The sequence below is a fragment of the Sinocyclocheilus grahami genome, unplaced genomic scaffold (genome assembly GCF_001515645.1).
Source record: "Sinocyclocheilus grahami isolate Dianchi unplaced genomic scaffold, SAMN03320097.WGS_v1.1 scaffold1163.1, whole genome shotgun sequence".
NCBI classification, from domain to species: Eukaryota; Metazoa; Chordata; class Actinopteri; order Cypriniformes; family Cyprinidae; genus Sinocyclocheilus; species Sinocyclocheilus grahami.
This window is the reverse complement of record NW_015506342.1, coordinates 461,227-475,139: the sequence shown is the minus strand read 5'-3', so window position 1 is coordinate 475,139 and position 13,913 is coordinate 461,227. Positions and strand designations below refer to the sequence as shown.

The 13,913-nt window shown below is 38.3% G+C and overlaps 1 protein-coding gene across 1 annotated transcript; it reads left to right on the top strand.

The window, feature by feature from the left end:
- Nucleotides 1-8,447: 8,447 nt before the first annotated feature.
- On the top strand, nt 8,448-8,955 carry LOC107567488 (ras-related protein Rap-2b-like; the record flags this gene model as incomplete). The annotated part of the gene is made up of 1 exon (XM_016253182.1): nt 8,448-8,955. A coding segment is annotated over exon 1 (399 nt), but the record flags the coding sequence as incomplete, so codon positions are not given.
- Between the last annotated feature and the right edge of the window lie 4,958 nt (nt 8,956-13,913).

Below are 13,913 nucleotides of genomic sequence, written 5' to 3'. Positions count from 1 at the left end.
CAAGCTGAGATTGAGTGGGTGATGTTGCTTTTGGAGCATCTAAGGTCTATTCACCTGATATTTGCCACTGTGACCTTTATATTTTTCAACATTTCCATCTCACTAATAGAAAGCTGTAATATGCCAGAACACTTCAGAATTATATTTTATAATATCACAGCCACACACAAAGTCAACACAGATACAAACAAGAGCCTCTTATAGGGCATGTTCACTTCTCTAAATCTCTGAAAGATTTACAACACATGATCTTCTTGAACATGAATATGAGGACGAGTTTTTCTGAAACCGACGAACGTATTAAATACTATATTCCTTCAGGTGGAAAGAGCTGAAGGGCCGATCATGTCATAAAGCGATGAAATGGCTCAGTGTTCTTCTCCACAGAGACTCCAGAGCCCAAGACATCTTATTAAACCCTTGAACTAATCGACTCTGGAGTCAAAGCCTTGATAGTTTCTGTGCTTCACAGTAAATGTGAAATAAAATACAGACACGTACAATCATGTAAATGTGGACTTCTTGTAGAGAACATAGTACATTATATTAGTAACTCACCAGTAACATTAACTGTTGAGGGAGAAAATGTGTAAATTGTGACTGTTGAGTATTAACATCGTAAATCTAGCAAAGTTTATTTTACATATATATATATATATATATATATATATTGCGCTCATCAGAAAGCCCCGGAAAGGCTCGTCTTACCCACAGTTTGTGCTCTGCAGTAGTTGCTCATCTGAGCTGCTCTTGGTAGATTGCGCTGGTCATTATGGAAATGATCAGCATCTGTGTTCTCTCATTTCCTCATCGTCAGTAGATCACTAATTTGCTAATTTTCCCTGTTTGGTAAATCTGGCCATAAATGTAAATAATTCTCACATATAACACTATAATTGTGTTTTATTCCCTTCACATTAAATTACAGAAAACAGGTTAAGCGAGTGATGGCTAATTTGATGTCTTTCTCTCTTCTGAACAACATAATTAAATTAAATTCAAGTTTATTTGTACAGCGCTTTTCACGATAGAAATCGTTGCAAAGTAACTTTACAGCAAATTAAGTTTCTACAATATTTAGTGGTAGCTTATCAGTGGTGACTGTCAGTTAATGTACATATAGCAGAAATGTACGGAAAAATCAATTAAAGACGTAATCAAACAGACGATGAACACTATTAACAGCAATTATTATATGATGCAATCAAACTTATAGCAGAATGTGGTAGTTGTGTATGTTGTTTCAGGATTGGCATCATCTGAGGTCCTCTGAGGGGTTGCATCATCTCTTCTCAGGTGTTCTGGATCCAGACTGAAGCTTGTGTAAATCCTAGTTACCACGGGATGTTAATCCCAGCAGAAACAGAGAAACACATAGAGACATAATTAGCGTAGCTGCTGTTCCAACCAAGCAAAATTGATTTGTTTAACCCAAACTAAAGAATAATAATGTGCATATTTGATCAGATATAACTGCAGTACAAGATTATGAGATGCATTATTTGAATGCTTGGCCAAAGAGATGTGTCGAGAGCAGTCAATGGGTAGATAATCTTTCTTCCTAATGGCAAATGTGTAAAATCGACAGATACAAACAATTCTCTTCATGGAAAGCACTGTTTTACTCTAAGGTCTAATTCAACGTCAACCAGAATTTAATTTAGGCCTACAGTGAACTTAAGTTTGAAGGCCAATGTCAATCAGCATAGAGTCAATTTTGAGGAGTAGCTAAGTATGTTGCTTGGTTGATACTACAACTTTTCCAAAAACAAGATCTTATCACTAAACTAAAGCTATTTATATCACCATGTAGTAACTGATTACATGTAATCTGGATTACGTAATCAGATTAAAAAAATTAAGTATACTTGTAATTAGAGTATATTGCATTTCTAAATGTTCATAATCAGATAAGCTTTTTTTTTTTTTGGACATGATTACTTATTTTTCACACAATGACAGTAAATTATTCATCATTTAGATTAACCCCTATCCCCCCCTCCCCCCTCCTTTACATTTTTCTTTCTAAATGAACCTACCACTCTTCTACAATTTGGGAAACCCTGCTCTGATAATATTTAATGCATTTGATCATGTTGATGACAAAGAATGGACTATAGTTTCTGGTTTCTTTTCGTTTTCTTTCTTTTTTGTTTTTCAATATGTTATAGGGTTGCGCGATTAATGGAATGCGATTGTCATGCGCATTTTGTTAGTAAAGCCAGTTCTGTAATCAGCAGGAAATCATCATCACATGCTTTCAGATGGAGCAGAATTTACTACACATAGCTGTAGTTCACTGACAAGTTACGCAAAAAAATCGCAGACAATTATATTGCGCGATTATGAAATCGAAGAAATCGTTCGCGATAATGACAGCTGTTTGCGTAGCTTCTCAGTGAACTACGGCTCTGTGGAGTAAATGCTGCTCCATCTGAAAGCATGCGAAAATACCACATTTAATAACATATTTTTACTCCAAACTCACTTCATAACATCAGTCGAGTGTTTGAAATAAATCCCTCTGTGAGATGATGTGGCTTCTTACACAGAATAAGGCAGGCAACATATTTCATAGTATTTAAGCAGTGATAAAGGCATTGCATTATAAATATACTTTATTTGAATGAAAATTATAAGAACTCAGATAAACCATATATTGCTGTAGTCGTGTGTTTATTAGTCATGTTGAATCAATGAAAGCAGTTGAATCTTCTGTTTATTCAGCTGCAGCAAAGACCTCTGGCCTTTGGATGGAGATTTACTGCTGATCACAGAACCGTGCTTCACTGAAAGATACGCATGACAATCGCAGCTTCTGTCGAATCGCAATCTCGATTCCATCTCGATTTATCGTGCAGCCCTAATATGTTACACAATAATCCCATTCAAATCTATGTGATGAACAAGTTAGATCAAAAGTAATCAAAAAGTTGTCAGACTACATCACCTAATATGTGTAATCCAGATTATGTTACTAACTGCAATTTTCGTCATGCAATTTGTAATCAGTAGTGGACTACAATTTGTAATATACCCAGCACTGTAAATGATTAATGTTGTGTTTTGTTCTCTTTATATTTAGTGTAAATGTATCAGTTTCCTGCTCAAATTTAATCTGTTATATAGTTTAAAGCTATAACTCTAATTGAGGTTCATTCTTTAAAACCTCATTATTTTGTGCCAGAAAAATACAGCTCCAATTAAATTGTTAATTATATTTGCAGATATTTATAAACTGATACTACTTAAGAGGGCAAACTCTTTTTGTTGACTTTTTTTTGTCAATTGCTTATATTTTAAAAAGAGTTGATTGACTTCAGATATGAGTAACTTGTGGTTGTGTTGTTGAATGGGAAGGATACATTACACATTTGGAGCCATGCAAAGCTGCAAGCAAAGCACTGTTTGTGTTTGTCTCTGCTCAACAGTTGTCTGAACAAGGGCACATTGCCATTGTGCTCTGTGAAGCTTTCACTGGAATTACAGCATTGGCGGATTTGTGTGAAGATCAAGTTAAGCACGTGTATGGGAACACTTAAGCTGGTTTCATGAAGATTTTTGGGATGAAGGTGCATGGATGAAAGTAGGAGTTTGCGGAAATGGTCTATATTTTGTAGCGTTTCTGGTCATCAGATAAGAGAATGAAAATTTATGTGGATAAGAATCACATCACTTCTGGGGAGCAGAAATGCATGTGAAGAATCCCATCAGACTAATTGGTTTTCCCCCTCTATGAGCTCAGAGTAGGTCAACAGAGAGAAGTAACTGGATGATTTAAGCTCATAATCCAGCACAGACCCTACCCACAAAACACACTCACGCACTCTCACACACCTTTAGATACATACACATAACTCCATTCAAACTAAATCAAATGTGATGCTTGAATGCTGGTCTAACAAGTAGGGGGTAACAAAAAAATGATAATGTTAAATAATGTTTATATTTATGTATGTACAGGTATGTATGTATACAAATGTTATGACTATATAGAGTAGAATATATATTTATTTATTTACCAGTAGTGTGACTGCATAACATAGAATTGTATATATTTATTTATACTTACCAGTGTTGTGACTATATTTCATGACCTAAACGATTTTTTTCTTAATTTGAACAACATGTAGCCTATTAAGAATTTTATTAAATAGAAAATTGGGCCCCTCAGTAAAGATTTTCTAATCCTTGTCTGATAAATGACATTACTGTTGACCGATCTTATAATAATTTTGTCTCACATGCCTATTATATCATATCGTATGTGTTTGAATTTGATGTTGTCTATTTACGATCAGAAGTAGGGATACCGTGAATGTGTCAATCATTTGGTTCTTTTCCATGAAAGAGTCAAACGGTTTGGCTAAAACGTTCCGAATCAGTTCGCGATTCAGTCTGAATCATCCAGACAGTTCACTCTTGCACCAAATCGTTTAGAATGGCTTCTCACTCCGTAAATAGTAACACAACGATAATTTAAACCGGACAACTGTCTGCGTTTATCACAGACGAAGTTCAACACTCGCACATGCCGCGTTTAACGGCAGGTAAAGACATTTTCCAACAGTACACTATAGGGCCGTGCAATTGATCGAAATATCGCAAATGTGCATATCGCTACAACTTGCAATATTTGGGGCCATGAACAAAAGACAAAGAGAAAATCACTCACTGCTCTTACCTAAATAACTTTTGTAGTTTAAATAAGAATCAGTGCATATTGAATTCAAAGAGTAAATACTACGCAGTGTTTTATTTTTCCTTTTTATTATTCTGTTCCTAAACTCATGTTAAAATGATCACACTAATGTTAAAATTAAATTTTTATGTAATGCTTGAGTAAAACATTACCGTCTCTCTCTCTCACACACACACACACACACACACACAATCACATACATACACTAGTGGCACCACCACATGACAGTATTTTTTTTATACTAATATCTATACTATTTGTCTTCTTTTAACATGATGATTTTTGACAGGACTCATCTCTGAGCTCTGATAGCTGTCACTCAATATAATCACTTATCATACAACACTAACACTCAACACAGCTGAAGTCTCTGCTTGACCACTAGATGGATCCACTGCTCCAGCAAACACCGACACACAGTCTTACAGCCCTCTCATCTTAGTTCTTTTTTTCAACAGCTTACACACATTTTCAAAACTTTGCCTCTTTTTTTGAAAACTTCACACACAAATCCAAGAACTGCACACAAAATGCAAAACGCCTCGCATCTCTTGCAAAATGAAGCACTGCGTTCAAAATATCACAACCGCATCTCAAAAAGCAAACATTTGCAAACACCTTTGCCATAATAGTACTTCCTGTTAGATTTGTGTGTGTGTTTAAAGAAATTGAAAACTGAGTGAAAGTCTGAGTATTAGTGTCTGGTTTTGCAGACTCGGTGTGTGCTTCTGCTGTTTGAGTGTCAGCTTTCAGGAACTGTGTGACGAGTACAGATTTAGTGTGTAAGCAGCTGAAAAACAAACTGTAATCAAAACTATAGCAGTATCTCAATGTTACTAAAATAACACGGCAAACACAGAAATAATTGCATCATATTCTTTTAATTACAATGATAATAAAAAGAAACAGCAGTGTTTGTCTGCAATGGCTCGATCTCTTGATTGTGAGAGGGATGAAGCGTGTTGTTTGAAGGTGTGAGGAGCCGGGGGTCTGGACGCTCGATCCACAAGAGAAGTGTGAGGATCAGTGAAAACAGAGACCTGCAGGACTGTCTTCAGAGTGTTTCCCCGCAGGATGATAATTAATACAGTCTGTCCATCAGACTGATTACTAACGAGCCGCTGGCTGATTCACTGGGGAACGCAGAGTCAAACACACCAGCTTCATCACCATCATCATCATCACATGATGAGCAGAGAGCTCATTCTGAGTGTGCTGTCAAAGTGTGTCCAAACATACTGAAACTGAACAACTGAGCTGTTGGAAACACATTTATATCTGAATAAATTCTGTCAGAGTTTCGCCTGATTTTGTCCAAAGCATCTTTGGACCCCATTGACTTTCAGTGTTTGGACAGAAGGAGTGAATACTGATCACACGATGATAATTGTGTTTAGTAATGTACTCAAGTGCATTACACATTTCACCACTGAGAGCACTGCCTTAAATATTACATTATACGCCAGGGTTTCTCAAACTGGGTTTTGCAGGGGGGCTGTAAATAGCAAATAATTAATTAAATATTTAAAAAATGTTACATTAAAATAAATCACTTTAAAATATTTAAAATAATAATAAAATAGTTTTAAAATAAATACATGTGTATTTTATAATAGATCATTTTTATAACTACATTTTTATATATTTAAAAATATTTTTTAAAGCCGATATTTGTTTATGCTGTGGCCTCTCAATTTTCCACGTAATTAAAAAAAACATATATATATATTTTTTTTAAAGGAAAATAAAAAGATTTGAAAAGCAAGAAGAATTAGTGAGAATAATGACTTAGTAACAATCTAGTGGATATTAAGTAATCAATTAAAAGCAACTGTAGTCTGATTATGAGTATTCATAAAATCTAATTCCAAGTGTTTAATTTTTGGAATCTGATTATGTATTTATTAATCAGTTCCTCAGAAAGCACAGTTCCACTGAGCTCTGCACGCTTCGGAGAGAAATCCTCTGTGCTGTTGGTGATCAGCTAGACTGAGATCTGGTCAGCGCTGTTACTCATCGATCAGGTGCTTCGAGTCTGATAACGCTTCAGAAACACATCTGTGTATCGCTCAGAGTCATCTGACTCACATCCAGGGAGGATCCCAGTTCACCAAGTGCAGTGTGCCGAAGTACAGCCAACATGTCGTGACGGATCCGTCTGTGGAAAAACAGAAGCTGCTACACTTTTGGAAACCTTATCTCTGTTTAGCAGTAGAGTTTCATTACACGCATGACGTCCTATAAACCTGACGGATGCGTGGAGTTTCCTTTGAGTGCTTTCATTTATGAGCAAACTGAGGTTTCCACGTTGAGTTCTACATCATAAATACAGTGATACTCTGTAGCTACATTTAGTTTGAGATAGGCTATATGTCATTTATATTGTAGAACAAAACTCTTCCAATCATTTTAATCACAGATCATATTTCATTTAAAAACCTAACCTGACTATAGGAAATTATCAATGTGAATTATCCTTCTGCTCCATTAGACTTGATCTGAACACAAGGCCGACGGGTGACCCTAACTCTCATAATATCACAAACATATCCAAACTAAAGGCCAGGATGTGTTATTAATGAGCCGCTCAGCAGAAATGATAACACATAAATCTGAGATGTTTTCTGGCCAGAGTCCTGAGTTGCCACACACATGGCATCAGCTGGGCCTGGTGCACGCCACAACACTCTTAAAGAGACAGTTCATCCAAACATCGCTCATCATTTGCTTTTGTGTTTTAATTCTTTCACACAGCACACAGTGAGTCACTTTGCAGTTAGGAAAAATAAATAAATAAATAACCCTGACAGTGCTGTTGAACTGAACTGAAACAGCGCTGATCTGAATAACGAGCCGAAACTGGGTCTGTTTGAAACTGGTGGATTTTACAGCATTATTTCCAGTTTATTGGTGTGAAGCTGTGTTGTGTCGAGCGCTACAGGAACAAACGAGTCGAGATCAGTGTTGTGTGCCTGCGCCTTTAAGACACGCCCCGTTGGTGACGCGCCGCGGACGATGGGCAGCAGTGTTGCCAAGTCCTCTGTTTTCCCGCGGAATTGGGCTGCTTTAACTCTATTGCAGTGGGTTGTTTTTCATTTGTAGCAATAGCCAACAATACAGTGTAATCGTCAGTCTACCGTAAATATATCAAAACTTAATGTTTGATTAGTAATATGCATTGCTAAGAACTTCATTTGGACAACTTTAAAGATGATTTTCTCAATATTTAGATTTTTTTGCACCCTCACCATTGGGACTATCAATCCCAATAAAAAAAAACTGACCTTTGTGACTGGTTTTGTGCTCCAGGGTCACAATTAACAAAGTCAATCAAAATATAAAGTATATAAATCAAGGAAAGAAGAGCTTATGTAGAACAATGTTAGGGCATTCAAACGTAAATAGCACACTTAAAATAATAGAGAAACATCCAAATGTGAACAACGTCATGTTGAAGAAACAATACCTCCTGCATTTCTCGAATGTAGGAAGTATAAACAAGAAAGTCGAGTCAACATTATTTATTCAGCGCTTTTTAGAATGCAGATTGTGTCAAAGCAGCTTTACAGCATTGAGCTGTAAAATTTAAGATACAAATTATTTAAATTAAGAATTAAATATGAAAGGTTTTAACAAAATAAATAAATAGAATATAAACTCTGTTCCACACTCCGGAGCAGAAGGGGGCGGTAATGCACCGATTCGCGTTGGTTGCCAGCCGCCGTTAAAAGCAGACAGAAGAAGTTAAACAGAAGAGTCGCAACTGGGCGGGTTTTATCGTGAAAACCTGGCAACCCTGGAGAGCTCGCGGAGCGCAGACGCAGCACACAGTCCGCCGGAATAATGCGCTTCTAATGCTGGGCCGCGGTCCGAAGCAAGGCCATCCTCAGCGCGCAACGCTCACCGAACCCCGGCCGGTACCGAGCTGGTTGAAAACAGCAGCGCGCTACGGAGAGAGAGAGAGACACTGCCCAGCGCTCACAGCCATGAGAGAATACAAAGTGGTCGTGCTGGGATCCGGCGGCGTGGGGAAATCTGCGCTGACCGTGCAGTTCGTCACCGGATCCTTCATCGAGAAGTACGACCCGACGATAGAGGACTTCTACCGCAAGGAGATCGAGGTGGACTCGTCGCCGTCGGTGCTGGAGATCCTGGACACGGCGGGCACCGAGCAGTTCGCCTCCATGCGCGACCTGTACATCAAGAACGGCCAGGGCTTCATCCTCGTCTACAGTCTGGTCAACCAGAGACAGACAGACAGAGACAGACAGACAGACAGACAGACAGACAGAGAGACAGACAGACAGAGACAGACAGAGAGACAGGCAGACAGACAGACAGAGACAGACAGATATCGCTTGAGGGGAAAGTTCAGATGAAGACTGAAGACTTACGACTGTCGCTCGGACGGGTTTGTAACAAATAGACAGAACTTTCAGTTCGGGGGACCATCGCCTTAAAGGGCCAGTTCACCCCAAAATGAAAGTTCTGTTATGCTGATGACACACTGGGCAACTATTTGAGCAATGTTGCCGTCAGCGGGTAACCAGCGAGACACCGGGACATTTATTACCCATTCTTACGGCTGAGCTATATGGCAAAACATTTAGATCTCGATTTTTTTTTTTCAGAACGTTTGACCGATTCGCGATGTTTGTTTTCTTTTTACTATTTTTAACTGGTCAACTTGAAAATGTAACTACAACATGATTCAAGTAACTTCTTTTTTTTTAACCCTCTAGTTAAAGAAAATTCTATTCCGAGTGCAGCGCACATGACGTTGTCAACACGATGTGTACTTGTTAAATGTCTTTGCGGGAAAGAGTAGTATATGTTCAGAAGTTATTGGCATATTGTCAAAGTGTTTAATTCTAACGTTTGGTAATATTACTATTCAAAATCGCAATTCCTCGATTTCTAAAAAATAAAATTGAATTTCAAATCGATAAAATCAGAAAAATCGGCCAGTCTCAATGGGAAAGGGCCCAAGCAGCGTTGCTCAAAAGTTTCCGCTTGTATCATCAGCCTTAGCATTCATTTGTTCCAAACCTGTATGAGTTTCTTCTGTTGAACACAGAACAAGATATTTTGAAGAATGTGGCTAACTAAACAATTGTTACTCCCCTTTGACTCCCACAGTATGAAAAACAAGTACTATGGAGGTCCATCGGGACCAAAAACTGTCTTCTTTTGTTTTCAAATTGAACGACGACAGAACTTAGTTTTTTTGTTCGAACCGTCGCTTTAACTGTCATCAGTATTCCTACAAGTGTCCTACAGAATATTGAAACCAGTGTTTACATGACAGAATACTTCAATGTTCTGGGATTATATAAATATATATAGAGAGACAAACCGACACGTTTAAATCAGAGGCACTTGAGGGGCTTTTGTTTTCAGGTGCCTGGCTGCGTGGTGTTGTCTTGTGCAACGCAGACGAGCGCTAGTAATTAGTTTTTGTTTGTATTTTATTTTGGAGGTGTGTCGCAGGATTTCTGTACTGTTGAGCGACGCGTCTCCTCGGGAGGAGGAAGAGGAAGAGGAGGAGAAGCCTGGAATAGCGGATCACTCTTCAGGAATTGCAGCACACCATTGATGTCAACACAAGTGTCTTGCACTCGCAACTGGAACTTAAACCCCAAGAACGTGAAAAACCAAGACTTGGAACCCGTTGCCCGTGGACTTGGAAACCCTTGTTGTGAATCGTTTTGCTTTTCGTTCGCCTGGATTTAAACTACTTTCTCGTCCCCCCCCCCACATCCGTGAGCACACGAGGACTTTACTGTTTAGGCGCGAGGACGTCGGAGCTTACGCGTCGAGTGCCTTCCAAAAAGCTGTTCAAGAGTTTAGTGCCAACCTGCAAGGAGTCCCGGTTCATGGCAATCCACACAGTACTTAACTGTTACGCCTGCTAATGGTTTCGGGGGTTAATGACGTTTCAAAGGCCTATTGTCAACGGAGCGTCAGTTCTCTTTGTTTTGTTTCCAGTGAAAATCTTGTTGGCTTTTTTCCTCCAATACACAGGTACTGAAGCCCCCAGACTCAAACCACAAACCACTGTCTGTTTGAAATCAGATCTTTTCTTACTTTCTTTTTAACAAATGTGATGTACCATTGAAATTCTAATCCGACTGTACGTTTAATTTCAGACTTGCGTTTTAACAGCTGTCTGATTGTTTTAACGAGACTTTTAATACATGCATTTTTTTAAAAAACATCATGCGCAGTGTTTGTTTGCCCTCTTGTCATTTGATAAGCCTGTGTAATTTGATCCCAAAGTAGCTCCGTCTTTCTCGTCACCGGCTGGTGATTGTGTGTAATTTAAGTTATTCTGATTGACGGGACGGACCCCGCTGATGATAGTGTAAACACCGAGGTGTAGTGTTCGGACGGAGTTATAGTAGGCCTCGTGTTATACGTTCTGCGCTGTATAAATGCTAAACTGGAGATGACTTACAGACACATGCAGCAGCTTCTTGTAAAACAGATGTTTGCTCGAGGTTTAGAAATAGCACATGCTGTTTCGGCTGTGTTTAAAATCAGGCGTTGGCCCCTGCGCGTAATTACACGCGTGTGAAGTGTTCCTGTACTTCCCAAATGGCTTAATGTACGGTTTTGAGGGTAATACTGCGTTTTTCATTCAAACCGCAGGAATTGTTGGTAATTGAGGATATTTTTAGATGTTTTTGCCACTTTGCATTTGAAAAGTGCTTGATTTGTGATGCTTTAACGCTGGGCTTGTTGCTGCATTAACCGTATGAACTTGCCATCGGCCGCTTTTAACACGCTTGTTTGCACTATTAAAATCAGAGTTCATGCAGAAATGATCATGCAGACTCGTACAGGTTTAGAAAGAGATTAGGTTGAGTTTAAATGACAGCAAACTGTCCCTTGAATTTATATATTATTGAGAGCTCAATGTGCTGTCAACAAATTTAAAGGGACAGTTCACCCAAAAATGTAAATTGTCATCTTTTACTCTCCCTCAAGTTGTTTCAAACCTGCGGGTTTCTCTCTTCTGTTGAACACAACAGATGATATTTTGATTAACATGGCTGAGCAAACCGTAGATGGTAGCCATTAACTTACAGTATATTGTTTTTCCATCCTATGGAAGTCAATGGCTACCGTCAGCTATTTGCTCAGCAATATTAGTCAAAATATCATCTTTTGTGTTCAACAGAGTATAGAAATTCATACAGGTCTGGAACAACTTGAGAGTGCGTAAATGATGACAAGAATGATAATTTTTGAATGAACTCGGCCCCTTTAATTTCCATAGACGATCCCAACTTTAATTACTTTATTATTGAAAACATGCTGTCATCATCTTTAAAGCTCCTCTCAAAGGGGAAGTAGTAGATGATTTTCTCGTTTTTCTTGATTGTGAAAGTTTCACTTCTGTCGAGGACAGTTCGCCACTATGTTTTGTTTAGTTTTTTGACTAACAGGAAGTGCTGGTGTTTTTTTTTGCCTTTTTTCCATTTTTATTTCAGTCTTATTTTTAGTTGTTTTAGTACATCAAGTTAAAGTAAATGAAAATGAGAAATTTTAATAAAAAAAATGTTTTTTTTTATTTCAAGTAATGTGTGTTTTTTTTAATTGTTTTTAGTTTGTCCAATATCTGTAAATATGGACTGCTATTTGTTTTAACTATTTAAGGGCTCTTTACTTTTCAACTGATTTGGTCAAATGTACATTTGTAAAATGTAAAATGATTTTTTTAAATGAAGGGAGACCAGATTTAGATAAGGATTTTTTCCTTATTTTTTTAAATCAAAGATAAATTTTAAAACCCTTTTGTAAATTGTATTTGTTGTTTATATATAGTGTATCTATTTATTTGTTCTATTTTTCACTTGTTTTCTTGCCATGAATGTGGCTGTGGTAGCTGGCATGATTATTTCAAGTAATGTGTGTTTTTTTTAATTGTTTTTAGTTTGTCCAATATCTGTAAATATGGACTGCTATTTGTTTTAACTATTTAAGGGCTCTTTACTTTTCAACTGATTTGGTCAAATGTACATTTGTAAAATGTAAAATGATTTTTTTAAATGAAGGGAGACCAGATTTAGATAAGGATTTTTTCCTTATTTTTTTAAATCAAAGATAAATTTTAAAACCCTTTTGTAAATTGTATTTGTTGTTTATATATAGTGTATCTATTTATTTGTTCTATTTTTCACTTGTTTTCTTGCCATGAATGTGGCTGTGGTAGCTGTACACTAGTCACTAATTTACAAACAAGCAGACAGTGATTGGTCTCATGACAGCAGCTTTGGTATCGTAATAGTCACATGACGCATTGATAATCGAAACCTGTTATTGTGTGTAACTGTTATGCACACTCATTTAGTAAATGATGTGGTTTGTGTTTCATGGCGTCATGAAAACAGCCCCGTTTCAATAATTCATGTTAAGGTGTGGTTTGTCCAGAGTCTGGCGATGATGCATTCTGGGAAAACCCTCAGATTCCAGTCATTGTTGTCATTCCTGCCGCCGGGCTTGTCTGAGCAGAGACTCTGAGACTCAGAGCTGCCTTACATCAGGCCTTCCTCTGCTCGATCTGTTAGATGCTGCTTACTGAATGTGTCCACAGCTGCAGGCTTTCAGATGATTATCTAATTCATTTTGTGAATTGAGAGAAGCCGAATGCTTTCCTTAATGGTGAAAAACTGGGCGACAGACACAAACTGAGAATAGAAGAGTTGCTGGTTATCTGTGGATGTTAGTTTTGCTTTCTCTTGGCTGTGCTCTCAGTGGAGCTGCGGCTCCTTACAGGAGTTCAGATGGAGAATAATCTGTCACTGCTTACACACACACACAAATTCTCTCACTCTCACACACACACTCACTCACTCACTCTCTCACGCACTCACTCACACTCACACACACACTCACTCACACACTCACTCACTCACGCACTCACGCACTCTCACACTCACTCACTCACTCACACACACACTCACGCACACACTCACTCTCACTCTCACACTCACTCACACTCACTCACGCACACTCTCATGCACACTCACTCACTCACACACACTCACACTCAAACACACACACACACTCACTCACACACACTCACGCACACACACTCACGCACTCTTACACTCACTCACTCACTCACTCACGCACACACTCACGCACACACTCACACACACACTCACGCACACACTCACGCACTCTCACACTCACTCACTCACTC